Source organism: Camellia sinensis, chromosome 9 (genome assembly GCF_055761805.1).
Source record: "Camellia sinensis isolate YWXY chromosome 9, ASM5576180v1, whole genome shotgun sequence".
In the NCBI taxonomy this organism is placed as follows: Eukaryota; Viridiplantae; Streptophyta; class Magnoliopsida; order Ericales; family Theaceae; genus Camellia; species Camellia sinensis.
The window spans coordinates 120,399,310-120,417,086 of NC_138969.1; the positions used below are offsets into that span (position 1 = coordinate 120,399,310).

The window sequence follows — 17,777 nt, forward strand, 5'->3', positions numbered from 1 at the left end:
CTAACTAAATAAAAAAGTAGGGAAAGTTACCCATAATCCTAAATGTTGAACTTGTGTTCCATTTAGTCCCAAAATTTTTCTTCTGATCCATTTGGTCCTTTGTGTTGGAAAAAGACGAAATTGCCACTGGTTTTTGTTGACTAGTGTTACAGCTGTGATTTACGTGATATTTGAGCCCCGCGTTTGGTGAGAATGTGCAACGGTGTGCGCGTGGATTTGTGACACACAGTGTGAAAGTACACTGAGGGCTTTTATACTTTTTTATTGTTTTTGTTTTAGTGGGCTAGTGAAAAGCGCGTGGTACATAGAGCAATGGACCACCTTTTACCCGGATTTAACCCGTAACACACGCCAAAAAACGGGTACGCGTATATGAACCGTTCTCACTTTGAATGTGTGTTGTTGTTTGAAACCCTATTTTGTTGGGATTTACGTTATCGACTCCCCCCAAATTTGCGAAAATACCAAATTGAGCTTGGTTGTCATCTTTGACTGAAGGTTTATATGTGAGTCAGTGACGGGAGGATCTTGTGACTGTCATACGGTGGGGCATTTTGATTTTGGTTTTCGAATAAGGTGCTGCTAGGGGACCACACTGTACGAGGGATTTGTTGCGTGCTGTTATTAGTGGTCGTTGCTGGAACGATGAAGACGACAGGTTCTGTATCACCTATCCCTATATATTGTTCATATGTTTTCATGTGTTAGGGTAAAAGATTTGGGGGGGTTTTACGATTAGGATGTGTGTGTATGATCGTCGTGACACATTTACTTGTTTTACCATTTTTGGTCATGTTATGCGTCGTGTATGTTCGTCGTGGTTGGGGTTTGTGTTTTGGTTTTTTGCTTGTGATTGTGTGACAGATATTTGTTTGTTGTCTTCTGTGGAATCGTGGGTGTAAGCCATAATGTTGTAATTTGATTTTTGTTTTCTTGCGTTGGGGTCCAGTAGTTGTTTTTGGACTGTACATTGGGGGGAAAATGGAAATTGTGGTCCTTGTTTTGGTGTGTGTGTCCTTGGTGGGTGTGTGTTTTGTTGTGTGTATGTTGACCAGTCTGGTTGGTAGACCTGGGTGGTTGTGTGTTTCGTCATGATTAGGGTTTGTCTGTAGGTTTGTATCTGTGGTTGTGTGACAGTCATTGGATTGTTGGATTGCGCGCAATTGTGGGTGTAAGCCTTAATGTTTTAATTTGATGTTGTTTTGTTGCGTTGGGGTGAAGTAGTTGTTGTTGGACCACGTAGTGTGGTAATGTGTGTGTTTTACATTTGGTTGACGTATGTTGTGTTTTGTTGAGTAGGTTTTTCATTTTTGTTTGTTTGTATTGCAGGTACTGACATTCAACAAAGCCCATGGACACGTTCATGCGAGCGAAAATGAATTGATAGGGCAGGGGGGGCGAAGATGAACAACATGGGGGTGAACAAGATGCAGGGTCGCATATTGTTTAAGCAGACGAAGGTCATTAATAATGCAGGCAGCGAAGGGAATGGCAAAGCTGCAGCTGTTGTGCCACGCACTGTGACAACACGGATTAATTTTCATTCGAATATTGCGAGGATTGTGAAGATTGTGACAATGTCCCCGTTGAGGGCGGGTCATTTCGAACAGTTGAGAAGAACCCCTTTTTTGATAATGATCGAGGCAATCCGTGTTAACAAGCTCAATCATAATGGTTTCAAAAAGTACGATAAGCTTGTATCGAAGATTATTCGGACATATGATGAAGAGTGTAACGCATTCAAGGTTGGTGGAAAGCATGTGAAAATTGGTAGAGGCGACATAAGGCTGTTATTTGGAATATAATGCGGGATTAGGCGCCTTGATTTGTCTCCTTGCCATAGGCCGGTATCGGATTTTGTACAACGTAGATGCCACAACGCCGTTCGTATATCCTCGAAGCTGGTGAAAACGTTGTTTGAAGAAGCTGTGCGTGGTCGGACTCGGGTGGACGAAGAAGACATGGTGAAATTGCTGGTGCTGTATGTGTGTGGGAAATTGTTTTTTTCAAATTCAAGTGAGACGATAAGTTGGGCCTTTGTGCGATATATTGATGACTTGCATCATATACGGGCATATGATTAGACCGGGGCAATATTGCAAACACTGATGGGTTCGATCAAAGATTTCTATCGTACAGCAGAGAAGGTGACCGAATGTGTGGTTGCATTGTTGGTATGTCAGTCATCCCTATATGTATGCATAAATTGTTTTATTATGTTGTGGGTTGTTGTATGTAGGTAACTGTTCTGTTAAATTGGTTATTTTCCATGCAGTACTGATTTTGTGAACATTCAACAATATGTAAACCCGAAACGGAGAATATGTTCCCTCGATTCCTGAAATGGGATATAGGGAATTTGCTATCCAAGTCACGGGGTTTTGATTTTGCTGCACCAGGCAAATTCGAGGTACGTAATACGTAGTTGCTTGTGGTTTGTGTATCTATACATGTATTGGGTTGTATATTTTTATCTTTGGTTGTAAGTTATATTAATGTGTGGTATGATGTGGACAGGTACATGTTGACCAGTTGAGGTCATTGGAGTTTGAGCGAGACATGCTGGCAACAGACATTGAAGTACAGGGTGGGGATGGAGAAGAAATAGATGACACTACTTTAAACAATGGTCCTGGTTGTGGTGAAGCTGAAGCAGTGAAAAGTGGGAAAAATGAGGGTTTGAGGGAGGGAAATATAGGGTTGTCGGAGGATGTTGTTTGTGGTAGTGGTGGTGGGGTTGGCGTGAGGTGTGCAGTGGAGACTATAATGGGGGGCATGATGGTGATACGCGTGGCGAATTACATTCATTGAAGGGAGGTGTTGGTTGTGCAACAGCGTTGGAGGATGCGTTGAATGCAAATGCAACACTTGAAATGCAAAACAAAAACAAAAACAAAGATGTTGCAATAGCAAAACTGGAGGAAGAAGTTGAAAATTTGAGGAAAAAATTGGAGATACAAGTTGTCAACATTGTTGGCGGGTTCGGGTGTGTGTTGAAGGTGAAGGATGATGAAATACATAAGTTGACAACTGAAAATAAGGAATTGAGGGAGGCAATATCAATACTTGAAGATTAGCTGGCTGATCAACAGGTTCACTGTGTAACGCAAGCGTACCGTAACGTTAACGCTGGCGATGATGATGGGGTTAAATTTTTTGGTAGAAGTGGGGTTGGTGGGACGGTGGTTCACGATGTCATGTCGATTGCAGCTGCTAGAACTAAAAATGCTGAACAAGAATCTGTTCTCGTGCACACGTTGTCAGATTCTAGCCCGATGAATTTTTGTGGACCAAGTGCTGTAGATATGTCAGATACTGAAATGAAAGTTGTACCGTACATGGTGGAAGGTGTCCAAGGTATGGGTATACACAATTCGTTCGTCCGCAACATCAAGAACAATGTCAGAAAAGAACGAAAATTGTCAGATTATGAGTATCCTTTGGCTTTTGGGCGTGGGAGAAAGTCGGGTACACACGTGGATGCTATTGGGGTCAGTGACAAATGCAGTGTGAATGATGTCGTCGTTGATGTGGAAACCATTGTGCTTCCTGAGAAAAAGTGGTCTGGTTTTGATATGAACAACCAGTTTGAGGCTTGGAAAATGATGATGGCAAATGTAGACACCCCATTTTTGACTACCCTTAAGAAGGTGGGTTTGAATCACTAAGAGAGAGAGCCGAGCGGTCCTCGCTAAATCACGCCTGTCTGTCTATACACTTGGATTTTAGCTATGAGGCCACCACCGTTGGAAATCTTACTTCTGAGGCTTCATTTTGTACTCAAGAATCTCCTAAAGCCAAGTCCGAACGGGGGAGATATGGTTGGTTGAAGTAGGGCATCAATCCGGTTGGACCAAATCTGCACGGCTTCACCAAAACATGCATAACTTTTTGCACAGTTGGAATTTTGATGCAAGGTTGGTGCCATTGGAAAGCTAACTTCTGGGGCTTCATTTTGGACACTAGACGACCACTTTTTGGTCTTGGAGACCACCCTCCGACCACAAAAAGTAGCTGGTCGACCACCTGACCCTTTTGACCTGGTCGGCTGACCCGGGCAAGTGGTCGGCCGACCCCCTGAACTGGTCGGCCTACCTCCCTCAATTTTGTCTCTGTGAGTTTATTCCAGCTATGCCAGCTGAAGGGCACAGACTGGATCCTCCATACACGTGTATGGAGGATGTTTGCCCTTGGTTTGATGCTTCTTTGAGAAGCTTTAGACTTGTTTGTCTATAAAGGGAGACCTCTCCTTTCTTGTAGAGGGTTGAGATTTTGTTAGAAGGAAATTATATATCGCTCTTTGTAGCTCTCCCTTTGAGCCCTAAAGTGTGAAGTTCTTGCCCCTTTTGCATACCTCCTCCTAGCACAACACCTTCTTGGAGCCCATTTTTAGAGGTTGAAGGCTTGCTGTTTTGGTCCAGAAGCTGCTGGTCCCTTTGGCTACAAGGGTAACACTCTATTTTCTTCTTTTTGGCATTGTTTTGTTCCATCTCTTAGCCTAGTTTGCAAGCATATTTGGGATTTGTAATAAACTAAAAAAAGTCTTATTTTGAGGTCCTTAATATGTTTGTTTGAGACCGTTTTTCTGTTTGGGGTCATCTACCCCCGTTTATGCTTCATTTCATCTTGCTTTAAGCCATGCATTAGGGCCTTTGTGTTGAGCTTTGTTGGCCCTTTGGACCACTGAAATCCAGCGGATTGTCAGTGGTTATTATGTGTTTTTGAGCACCAAAATCAGAGAGGAGTGACCCTCTCACCCCTTGTCTTGTTTACTAGCACTTTTGGCCTAAGAAAGGAGCCCTTATTTTCATGTTTCCAAGCCATGTTTCAGGCCTTTTTTTGGTGGGTTTTAGGACCTGCATAGGCTCCGTCCAGAGCCCATTTTTCCATTTTAGGTGTCCATCTTGCATGTGTAGAACAACCCTCTTTATAGCCTATCAAAGGAGCCTATCATTCTTGCATGCATGGACCATATTTTAGTGGGTTTTGGGGCTTTATTTGGCATGTCATACCTCTGACTTTTGCTAGTTTGGTGGCCACTTGATTGCCTCATATACTTGTAGTGCAAATCCTCTTTACTAGCTTGTGTTGCATGCTATTTTGGTCCTTGATTCTAGCACTTTTTGGCTATGCTTTAAACTAATTTTGTACATGTTTTGGACTGTTTTAGCTCTGTTTTTATGCCTCATGGTCAAATAATGCTTGCTATGCATGGTTGTAGTTCAATACCCATGCCTAGCTTTGAGTTTTGGAGCCTATCGCATGCTTGTGTTGAGGTGTTTCCATGTTTTGGGGCCATTGTGCATCATATTTCAGAGCTTACATGTATGCCATATTCTCATGTTTTCCACTCTTTAAATGCGTTTGAGAGTCGTGCTAGTTTGCCCCGTTTTTGGACCATTGCATGAGCTTCATTTCTATGCATTTTGAGCCATCATTTTAGACCATTTTCCCACTGTTTAGGACCTGCATAGGGATTATTCGGGGCTGGTTGGGTCATTTGAGCATTTCTTTGTGTACCTCTAGTGTAATGCGCTTCATTAGTTTCGGTATTCGGGCCATCTAGCATGCATTGTATGAAGTGTTTGCATGATTCGGGGCCATCTTGCATGTCATTTCAGAGCTGAAAAATGTATGATTATATGCCATATTTCACCCCTTCCCATGCTTTGGTAAAGTGGCATTTGATGCCTTAGATTCGGTCCCTTGCATCGGGCATGTTTGCATGAGTGTTCCTGCCTTTAATTTCATACTGTTTGGCCACTAATTTGGGTGTGGCTGAGGCTCACCTATCTTGGTTTAAGTCCATCTTGCATTGTATTGTGTATGCCTTGATCATTTCATTGTTAGTCTCCATGTGTGCATTGCGTATGCCATATAGTTTTCATGTGCATTGAGTATGCCATTGATTATTTCATAGCATTGGTATTCTAATAGCATGTTTGCATATCATCATTTGCATGTTTGCATCATTTAGTGGCATTATGTTTAGGTTGCATGTTAGAGCTGCATTCATGCATGCCATGCTTGTTGCATTGTGTTTGGAATAGAAGTTAGTCCAAACACGGGAAACGAGGAACGTTTTGTACTTAAAGTGACGAAACGTACCTCAATTCCCGGTCGCCGACCCTCTTGACTAACACATGATGGAGTTTAGGCATTTATGTGTTCACATGTGCACCATGCATCGAGATGCGTGATTGGTGGCCTGAGGGTCGAGGACTACACTCCCTTGAGCTTGTCCAATGATGGGAGAGTGGTCGTGCACACATTTGTTGAAAATACCTTGCTATGCCTCTCTCTTGCTTTGTGTTGCAGAAAACCAGGAACAGGAGGTAGAAACTGGTCGGCCGACCAGCTTTTCTGGAAGGCCGACCACCTCTTTTTGGTCTCCACCACAAAAGGTGGTCGGTAGGTGGTCTCCAAGGCCAAGGGCTAGTCGACAACCTTCCCACAACTTCCCAGGGTGGGGTTTCAGCCTTCTGGAGCCTTGTGCAATGTTCTGAGGTCAATTGCAAACAAAGGCAAGTCGGAGCATCGTGATGGATATCCCGACAAAGCGATTCAAGCATGCATGCATTCATTGCCATCCAAGGCAGAGCTGAGGCAGTCCATTTCATGTACCTTCCATGATAGTTTTATTGCTTGCTTAGTTAAATTTGTTAATTAGTTAGCGTTGTGTAATAATTAGTTGTAGTTAGTTATTCATTTCGTTGTGTATTATTTATTCGGACCCTCCGAGGAGGGCAATGTTGTAATAAGTGTACGTGTGTGTGATGTATGTCTTCCAACCCCACGCCTTTCTCCCCTTTTATTTACCTACTTCTGATGGTTAGTTTTAGGGCATGTTTCAATTAGCATCTATATGTTCGCATGCTTGCATTCATTCATTTGCATGCACCGGGCTCGACGCATCATGCTAACTGCATTGTATTTCAATTCCAAGTTGAATACATGTTATCTATTGCATTTCATATGCCATGTTTAGAATAGCCGAGCCTATCCTAGTTGCATTTTTGCATGTGTTGTATTAGCCATCTTAACATGAACTAGGATCATGCATTGATTACTAACTAGTTTCTGTTTTGACTTGGAGTACTCGGTAAGTATTTATGCTTTAGCATCCTTGCATGTGTGTGAGTGACTGCCATGATAGCATGCTTACCATTAGGCTATGTGCTTATGTGATATACCTGCCTAAATGCTTGTGGGCGAAGGTTGGGTTGCTTGAGTTGGAATAATTCGTCGAAATCCGTGTTTTAGCTTACTTGCGAGTAGCAAACTTCAATCCATTTTCGAAACAAACGGATATGCGATGCTTTATTTCAACTTAGGTAATCCAGTCTATACTTGTTTTGCTGTGCGCATCACATAGTAATTATAGGCTAATATACCGGAATAAGAGTACATAATATTTTCAAAACTCGATATCATGGTTAGTAAAGGCCGATCTTTGATCGGGCGAGCAGGGGTGCTCACGAAGTGACCTTCCCCAATCGTACCCAAGTTCCCGAGCCGAGGCAACTTTGGTGATGACCGACACGTGGCCTTAGGCACAAGTCAAGGTTTCCTAAATTCCCCAAAATGAAATATTTAGGTGGCGACTCTGTATCTGGCAAAGCAGTCCATGTTTGGTACTTCTTTCTAAAAATTAATTTTTCAAAAATGATTTCCCGGATTTGGACTCTTTGGTGATTTATCAATCTTGCATTTCACTTTACGAGATCAGATTAAGAACCATGACATTTGAGTCTGAACTGTAGTGAGCCCAAATGAACAAAACGGGATTCCCTCCCGGGACGTTCGGGGACGTCTACAGCAGACGAAAAAACAAAAATAACCAAAGCGTACGAGCAGGATAGTGACGGGTATGAATTTGTGTATAGCCATGTTTTTGTGTTTAATTTTTTTTAACGTCATTATGTTGATTTGTTGTGTGGTTTGTGTGTAGGGCTGTAATGTGGGCTGGCAAGGCGAGTGGTGTTGTTGTTTGCTTCACTGATGTTAAAGATCTTGTACGGGGGGACAACCTGCGTGGCAATGTAAGTTTGGTTCGATGTTTTGTTTTGTTTGTTTTTTATTTTACTTGTTTTTGTTGTATGAATATAACCTATAGTTGTGGTACTAAAATCCCGTGAGATTGTGGTCAATGTGTATTGAACATGGTGAGATGTTATGGCAGGTGATTGATGCGTATGTAGAAATGTTGTTTATGAACCAGTCAAAGGTTGATGGGGGGAAAGATGTGGTTGACAAATCGTATTTTTTCAGCATTGTGTGCATGGTTAGTTATTTTGTCTTGTTGGTAAAAAGCGTAGTATTGTGCGAAGTCTTAAATGCATATGAATTGGCTGTGTTGCAGGACATGTTGATGAACAGCAACATGAAGTCAGTTGAGAAGTATGTGCTGAAAAAATTTTCAGCATCGAAGGAGTGGCGGTACATACATTTCCCTGTGTATCATAACACGCACTGGACTCTTGTGGTGTATAACATGGAGGATGGAGCGCTCGGTGATGACGCATGTTGTGCTCGTTCTGAGGTTACAGAATCCCGGCCGAGAGCCTTGCCTCCGGACTTCGGGACTCTTTTGTGCTTTGCCTCGATTTGCAAGCCCGATTCTTTTTTCTCTTCCCGAAGGGAGGGAGAGGTCTCGTAGACCATCTCTCAGTGGCCGTAGGCTACTTTTCATGGTCGTAGACCACTGTTCCAGTTTGGAGACTAGTTTCCGATTTTCGGAGCCGTCGGCCGTGCGCCTTGGTTCAAGACCGCTTAACTTTCTCCGTTTGCTCCAATTTTTGGCACACACCTTGTTTCCTCTCTCTGGAGGGACACTGTGGCCCAGGAGACCACCTCCGTAGTCGCACGCCACTTTCGATGCTTAACAATCAGTTTTCGGGGCACCCGGCTGCGTGTTTTGGCCTCTGATCCATCGTTTTGCATCCGTCTTGGTTCATTTTTGGGATGGACCCTATTTTCATTGTTTAGAAGGTGGTACAAGGGTGGGAGACCACCTTTTCTCCTTGGAGACCACTTTTCCCCGCCGGCCGATTTTTCTTGTCAAGTAGCTAGTCTCCCTGACTTTTGAGCCACATTTACTGGTCTCTCACCATACCACTAGCTTGAATTGAGTGAGGAGACCACCCTAGGAGGCTGCCGACCAACTTTTGAGACTTGACCCTTTTGAACTGGTCGGCCGACCAGGGCAAGTGGTCGGCCGACCACCTGAACTGGTCGGCCAGCTTCCCCCTTTTCTGTCTCACTGAGTTAGTGCCAGCTGTGCTAGCTGGGAGGCACATGTTTAACCTTGGTTTTAAGCTTCTTGAAGAATCTTTAAGCCCTCTTGTCTATAAAGGAAGGCCTTGCCTTCCTTGTAGAGGGTTCAGAAATTGGTTGGAGCATATACCATATCTCTCCCCTTATCTCTATATTTTAGCCTCCAAAAGAGCCTTGATCTTGGCCCTTTACACACCACATCACAACCCCACACTTCCACCATCACTCTAAGGTTCTTGGAGCATATTTTCAGAGGCTAAGGAGTTGTTTTTTTTGGTCCAGAAGCTGCTGGAGTTCTTGGCTACAAGGGTAACACTTCTTTTCCTCTTTTAAGTATTGTTTTACTTCATCTTTTAGCTATATTTGCAAGCATATTTGAGCTTTGGTATAAACTAAAAAAGGTCTTATTTTGAGGTCCTTAACATGTTTGTTTAAGACTATTTTTCTGTTGGGGGTCGTCTACCCCCTTGCATGCTTCATTTCATCTTATTTTGAGCCATGCCTTAAGGCCTTTGCATTGATCTTTGTTTGGCCTCTTAGCCACTGAAATCTAGCAGATTTTCAGTGGCTAGCATGCTGTTTTGAGCACCAAAATTAGAGAGGGGTGACCCTCTCACCCCTTGTCTTGTTTACTAGCATATTTGGCCTAACAAAGGAGCCCTTATTTGCATGCTTCCAAGACATGTTTCAGGCCATTTTTAGTGGGTTTTAGGACCTGCATAGGCTCTGTCCAGAGCCCATTTTTCCATTTTGGGTGTCCATCTTTCATGTGTAGAACAACCCTCTTTATAGCCTATCAAAGGAGCCTATCATTCTTGCCACGCATAGACAATGTTTCAGTGGTTTTTTGGACTTTATTTGGCATTTCATACCCTTGGTTTTTTCTGGTTTGGTGACCTCTTGATTGTCTCATATGCTTGTAGTGCAAATCTTCTTTACTAGCTTACATTGCATGCTATTTTGGCCTTTGATCCTAGCACTTTTTGGCCATGCTTTAAACTGATTTTGTGCCTATTTTGGACTGCCTTAGCTCTGTTTTTATGCCTCATGGCCGAATGATGCTTTCTATGCATGGTTGTAGTTCAATACCCTTGTCTAGCTTTGAGTTTTGGAGCTTATTACATGCTTCTGTTGAGGTGTTTCCATGTTTTGGGGCCATTGTGCATCATATTTCAGAGCTTACATATATGCCATATTCCCATATTTTCCACTCTTTAAATGCGTTTGAGAGTCATGCTTGTGTGCCTCGTTTTTGGACCATTGCATGAGCTTCATTTCCATGCCTTTCGAGCCATCATTTTAGACCATTTTCCCACTGTCTTGGACCTTCCTAGGGTCTGTTTAGGATTAGTTTTGCCATTTGTGCATTACTTTATGTACCTCTAGTGTAATGCGCTTCACTAGTTTCGGTATTCAGGCCATCTAACATGCATTGTGCGACATGTTTGCATGATTCGGGACCATCTTGCATGTCATTTCAGAGCTGAAAAATGTGTGTTTGTATGCCATATTTCATCCCTTGCCATGATTTGATAGAGTTGCATTTGGTGCCTTAGATTTGGTCCCTTGCATTTGTGCATGTTTACATATGTTTTGTTGCCTAATTTCATCATGTTTGGCCACTGATTTGGGTGTGGCTAAAGCTCACCTATCCTGGTTTAAGTCCATCTTGCATTGTATATGCCATTTAGTCCATATGTTGCATGATTGACCATTGCATTATGTATGCCTTGATCATTTCATTGTTAGTCTCCATGTGTGCATTGCGTATGCCATATAGTTTTCATGTGCATTGAGCATGCCATTGATTATTTCATAGCATTGTGTATGCTAGTAGCATGTTTGCATATCATCATTTGCATGTTTGCATCATTTAGTAGCATTATGTTTAGATTGCATGTTAGAGTTACATTCATGCATGCCGTGCGTATTGCATTGTGTTTGGAGTAGGATTTAGTCTAAACACGGGAAACGAGAGACGTTTCGTACTCCAAGTGACGAAACGTGCCTCGATTCTCGGTCGCCGACACTCCGGATTACCTATGATGGAGTTTAGGCCTTGTTGTGTTTATATGTGTATTCATTTTACATCGAGTCGTGCAATCTGACTCCTTAGTCATCATGCATCGAGATGCGTGATTGGTGGCACAAGGATCGAGGACTACACTCCCTAGAGCTCATGCAATGACGGGGAGAGTGGTCGTGCACACATATGTTGAAAATACTTTGCCATGCCCCTTTCTTCCTCTCTGTTGTAGCAAACCGAAAGCCAACAGCAAAAACTGGTCGGTAGTATCCCTACAGCATGGTGGATTTTCAGCCTTTTGGAGTTTTGTTCAGTATTCTGGGACCAGTTGCAAACAGGGGCAAATCGGGGCATCGCGATGGATTTTTCGACAAGGCGACTCGAGCATGCATGCATTCATTGTCATTCAAGACCAAGCTGAGGCAATCCATTTCATATGTTTTGCATGCTAGCCTATTCATTTTAGTTAATTTGTTAATTAATTAGAGTTGTGTAATAATTAACTGTAATTCGTTATTCATTCGGTTGTGTATTATTTATTCGGACCCTCCGATGAGGGCAATGTTGTAATAAGTGTGCGTGTGTGTGATGTATGTCTTTCAACCCCACGTCTTTCTCCTTTTTATTTACCATCTTATGATAGTTAGTTTTAGGGCACGTTAAAATTAGCATACTTATGCTCGCATGTTTGCATCTATTTATCTGTCTTGCATGCACCGGGCTCGACGCATCATACTAACTGCATTATATTTCAATTCCGAGTTGAATACGTGTATCAGTTGTTGCATTTCATATGCCATTTTAGAATAGCCGAGCCTATCTTAGTTGCATTTTGGCATGTGTTGCATTAGGCATTTCAGCATAGTTAAGATTCATGCATGATTTCTAATTAGCTTCTTTCTTTGGTTTAGAGTACTCGGTAAGTATTTATGCTTTAGCATCCTTGCATGCGTGTGAGTGACTACCATGATAGCATGCTTACCATGAGGCTATTTGCTTATGTGATATAACTGCCTAAATGCCTGTGGGTGAAAGTTGGATTACCTGAATTGGAACAATTCATTGATTGCCAGTTTTAAACCCACTTGAGAGTGGTAAAATCATGTTTTCTTAAGCCCACTTGAGAGTGGCAAAATCATGTTTTCTAAGCCCACTTGAGGGTGGCAAAATCCGCATTTTAGCCTACTTGCGAGTAGCACCATCAAACCATTTTCAAATAAACAAACATGAGATGTTTTGTTCCAACTTAGGCGATCTAGTGTATACTTGTATGTTGCGCGCATCACATAGTAATTCTAGGCTAATACACTGGAATAAGAACACATGTGTTTTCGAAAATAAGATATCATGGTTAGTAAAGGCCGATCTTTGATCGGGCGAGCGAGGGTGCTCACGAAGTGACCTTCCCCAATCTTACCCAAGTTCCCGAGCCGAGGCAACTTTGGTGATGACGGACACATGGCCTTAGGCACGAGTCAGGGTTTCTTAAATTCTCCAAAATAAAATATTTAGGTGGCGACTCTGTATCTGGCAAAGCAGTCCATGTTTGGCACTTCTTTCTAAAAAATTAATTTTTCAAAATAATTTGCCGAATTTGAACTCTTTGGTGATTTATCAATCTCGTATTGCACTTTGCGAGATCAAATTAAAAACCGTGACATTGAGTCCTGAACTGTAGTGAGCCCAATGAACAAAACGGGATTCCCTCATGGGACGTTCGAGGACGTCTACAGATGGAAGTTGGCAACATTTGAATCCAATGAGACAACGTTCATCTGCTCGAACAGATGTGCATTACAATGAAGCACTTGTTTTGGTAATGTCAACGTTGCATTTAATTGTGAATTTTGGTGGTTGGGAATGAGTGATGAAGGAAAATAATTATGTATGTAATTTGTTTGGTTAATGTGTAGTGTGACAGAAAGAGCGTGTGTCAATTGTCATGAAGGGATCATTACGTAAGAACGGGATGGACGAGATGAGCATTTTGGAAACTTTCAACCACCCTTTGAAGGTTGTTGCAAACTGCCCCCAACAGAAAGCGGACTTGTACGTATATTTAAATTTGTTACAACAACCAGATAGATTGATTTTTTAATTTTTCTTTGGGAAGATTGATGGTTGTCACACTTACATTATATTATTTGCTTTCCCCCTCCACCCACCCCCTGCGCAGGCTAGATTGTGCAGTCATTGTTTGTGCTATTATGAGGCAGTACGTGTACCATGCGGATGCAGGCCGTTCTCTGCAAGGTAACAATGGCTGTGTTTTACAAGCGAATATGGTTAAGGGGTTCATCAATGATCCAGTCATGGGGCTGAAAGATTGAAGATGTGAAACTACTATAACAATGTCTTTTTGAAAGTAAGAAGTGAATATTAATATCGAAAAATTTATTTATGGTTTTAGAAGTTTGATTATGCATTTTGTTTTTTGTTATGTGCACAAGATGTGCCAACTTATAGTTTAGTGTTATTTATGACGTTGATACGCAGTTGGCATGCTTAGTTATTTTGGGTTAATTTGTGGCTGTTGTGTGTCGGTAAATAGGGCTTTGGGGAAGTCTAATAAGAATTACATTTTTGGATGCATATTATGTTTGTTGTGTGTTTCAGTGTGGGTTTCGGATGTGTTTATGTTGGCGGGATTTGGGTGCAGTTGTTGTGGAGACTGTTATTGTTTGTTAATGGCCCGATAATATGGGCATATATGCTTTTCATTGTTGTATAATTAAACATGTCGTAATGACGAAATATTGGAGGGACGTTTGCATTTTATGACAAACAATTAGGGAGGCGAAGTACGTTTGGAAATGAAATAGGAAGCATTAGAAAACACACAGACACGAAGTGTAATGCAGTTAAAGTAAGCATTGTGATTGGAATGACCTGCAATCAGCATTTGGATGTAATTGTTACGTATAAAAATGAGAGTTAGTTGTAATTTACAACGAGAATTATTGAGAAGAACAATACATTAGTGTTGATAGGTAAATGGTCGGGTATGATATGTGTTACACAGTGTTGTTTGCAAAATTTGCATGGAAATTGAACATGTAAACGGACAAACAAACACATGTTGATATGGTTCTCATTGTTGTGTAAGAAAACGTTTGGCAATGACGAAGAACTATAAGAAAATTTTCCTTGTGTGCCATAAAAGTGGCGAGGTAAAATGCATTCATAAATAAAGTAGGAAACATAAAAAAACGCACAACAATGAAATGAAATGACCTGTAATAAGGATTTGGATTGAAGGGATCTGAAATAAGCATTTGGATGTAAAAATGGTATGTGATAATTGAGAAATGATTGTAATGTAGAACAAGACATTATTGCGAGTGACAGGAGAAGAAGGCTGTGTGATGCACACAGTAGTTGAAAAATGTTCGTAAAGTATAGGAAAGGTAGGTACGTGTGACATACCTTTATTTGCAAATGCTCATAAAAATCAAACATGTAAACGGGAAAACAAACACATAACGATGTGGTAGGTGTTGTGGAGGTGGCACAACATTATTAATGGTGCAAAAGTTTAGACTACGATAAATGTTTATAACTTCCAAAACTTGAAAGATGCGTCAATGTTCGGTATGCTAAATTGGTTCATTGCATGTCTTCCTGTTGTGGTTCCCCATGCGTTGACAACGTCCGCAACGAATTAACTGCACTTCTTCCCCCCTAGAAAGCATATGTTTTTTCTTTGGCCTCCTTGGCGGTCGTTTCACAACAGGTGGGTGTATGACAAAGTCGTCCAGCTGGAATGATGGTTTTTCAACAGTAGGAATAAGGGTTATGCTTGAAGCGTATGACAGTCGGTATGTTGCTGCATGATAAAATGGCTCAACCAAATCATATAAATCTCTACCACTGTTACGTATTGCAACCATTGCGTGTGCACATGGTAACTGATTAATTTGCCACTGAAAACACGAGCACGTACGCCTGTCAACATCAACCAGCACTGATGGATACGAATGGACCTCGTACACATTATCATTTGATTGGCTTACAATCCATGCCCTTCCTTTGTTATATGCTTTCACCAATCGAGCCTCCATCTTGGGACATAGAACTCCAGGCCATGCTGCTGACTTGCGTCTGCGCCTCGACATTTGGTTCATGATTTTTGTCCGAATACTATCAACCATTTGGGTGATGGGAAGATGTCGCGCTTCGCGGATCCATGAGTTGAATGACTCAGCAGCATTAGAACACATCTCGCTGTAACGTACACCCCTGTAACACAGTTCAAATAAATGTTACGTGCCCGCACGTATGTTGTTTGTTAGAATGTGAAACCGTTATGTTGTAACAGTTGTGCTGTGTGTAACTGTTTATGTATAAAAAGAGTGTGCGTACATGAAATAAGCATTTGGCCAATACTGTGGGGGTATATCTTTTAGAAAAGATGTTGCCGCATTCCTCCCAAACTTGATGAATGTCTCGATGCTGGCATTGAATCCTGTTACAGTAGGTGCATATGCGCATGCCCGGAATTTACTTAGCAATCCTGCTCGGTACGAACTGTTAACGTACCTCATCTTGTCCTGCAGATTCTGTTGCAAATGTTGTAAGCAAAACGCATCGTGTGCTGACGGGAATATTTTGGGTATTGAGTAGATGAGGCCTGTGTGACGGTCAGACAAGAATGTCAATGTCCTGTCATTGCTAACAATGTTGGCAAGGTGTTGCAAGAACCAGAACCAGTTTACAGTGTTTTCAGAATCCACAATTGTTATTGCCAATGGAAATAAACTTGTGTACAAAGCTGTTAGTTGGCAAGCCTGATGAACATGAGAAAATTATGCAACTAACCCATATAACACTCATACAAGCGTGACATTATTATGCCAGAAACCCATACAAATTGTGACAAACCGAAAAAACAATGTATTACGAGTGCAGAACTAAAAACGAACCTTGGTTGCCATCTTTCGCACTGGCAGCTAGCAAATTGCCCTTAAATTTACCCTTCAAAAAAGTACCATCCAAAAATAATAAAGGGCAACAATGGTGGAACCCATCAATACATGCTTTGAATGATATGAAAAACCGTTCAAATCGGTGATTTTGTTCATCATAGTCAATGTTTATGTAGTTGCCTGGATTGTTGACCATAACGGCATTACTATACCACCGCAACTGATCGAATGAAATGGAATGTGCACGAAATATTTTGCCACGCGCTTTCTCAATGCCCAACCATGCGACCCGGTAGCTAATTTCTAATCCATAATCTTTCTTCAGGTCGTACACCACATCGGTCGTACGTGTGAGCAGTCTGTCACGTACCCGTTCGGATATAACATCACACACTAATTCAGACCCAGCCCTTGGGTTTTTTGCTGTCCGGACGACAACACCGCAACTGTGCTCCCTATTCCACTTATGAATGTAGAAAAACTCATCAGCACGTAATACTCGTGCATGTATAGACCATATGCAGTTTTTCGATTCCCTCATCATGCAAACCGCTGTGATCCGTACAGAGTCATTCTTCAGAAATTTAAAGCGAAATCCACACTCAATCGCATATTTGCGAAGGACAGAACGAAATTCATTGGCTCCCCCCTCGAAACTTTGTCGGACGAGTGTGATACCATGAACCCATTGGACAGACAGGAAAACCTTATCAGCATGGGGACAAAATTTGGGAGGCAAATCTTGTTGGTCATCATCAATGTCTGACTCATCTGCAAGCACAGGCAAGTTACACGTATCGGCTCGTGGGTTTGGAGTTGCGTCACCAATGTCGTCGGCATCTTGCATTATCCGAGATTGAATGATGACATCAATGTGGTCTAATCGAAAAGACCGTGCAAGGCAAACCATGTTGTCTATATCGTTGTCATTTTGTAATGTGAAGTTATTTTATCCCGGCATCTTGAAAAACATGGACACATTAACATCTATTAAACCATCAAATTTTCCGCACACACAATTGAGAAGATCGTCAAATCGATACGGGAAATACAACTTCATCGCAGCATTCATGATGCGACAATAACACACCAACAAAATATGCATGTCCATACCTGTGAAAAAATGACTACGTCATGCCAGAAATCTATGATTACCACCAATACCGACCTTAATGTATGAACACGGTACATAACTGAAAATGCGAATTCGGTTATACACATGGAATTGGAATGTGCTTAATGTGACATTGTGGCGTCGGAAACTTAGTTGTGGTTACCCGTGTTTTACATTATAACATCGCCATTACAAAACAATACAAGAAATCACCAACCACAGTAGTGTAACCAGAGAAACATATTGATAGAAAAATACAGTGACACACAACAGTTCGTCACATTGATTACAAAGCAAAATAATTAACAGACACAGACCAAACCACATACCAAGATACAGACACCAAACTGAAGACCACAATTCCATTTTGCCCAACGGATATTTCTGAAACTTGGTTGTGGTTACTTGTGTTTTACATTATAACAACATCACCATT

At 41.7% G+C, this 17,777-nt stretch overlaps 1 protein-coding gene across 1 annotated transcript; it reads right to left on the minus strand.

The window, feature by feature from the left end:
- Positions 1–14,898: 14,898 nt before the first annotated feature.
- On the minus strand, positions 14,899–17,137 carry LOC114269020 (uncharacterized). Its single transcript, XM_028210279.2, has 3 exons — positions 16,225–17,137; positions 15,842–16,073; positions 14,899–15,541 (listed from the first exon to the last, which is right to left on the minus strand). The coding sequence occupies exons 1-3, from the start codon at positions 17,135–17,137 to the stop codon at positions 14,899–14,901; spliced, it is 1,788 nt and encodes a 595-aa protein (XP_028066080.2).
- Between the last annotated feature and the right edge of the window lie 640 nt (positions 17,138–17,777).

Bases quoted from the DNA above. Each gene is read 5' to 3' on its own strand.
- LOC114269020 (XM_028210279.2), bottom strand. From the start codon at position 17,137: ATGGTTTGCCTTGCACGGTCTTTTCGATTAGACCACATTGATGTCATC. The intron at 16,074-16,224 runs GTTCGTTTTTAG...GCCAACTAACAG, and splicing joins TGCGAAAGATGGCAACCAAG to CTTTGTACACAAGTTTATTT. The intron at 15,542-15,841 runs GTACGTTAACAG...ACTGTGTTACAG, and splicing joins AATCTGCAGGACAAGATGAG to GGGTGTACGTTACAGCGAGA.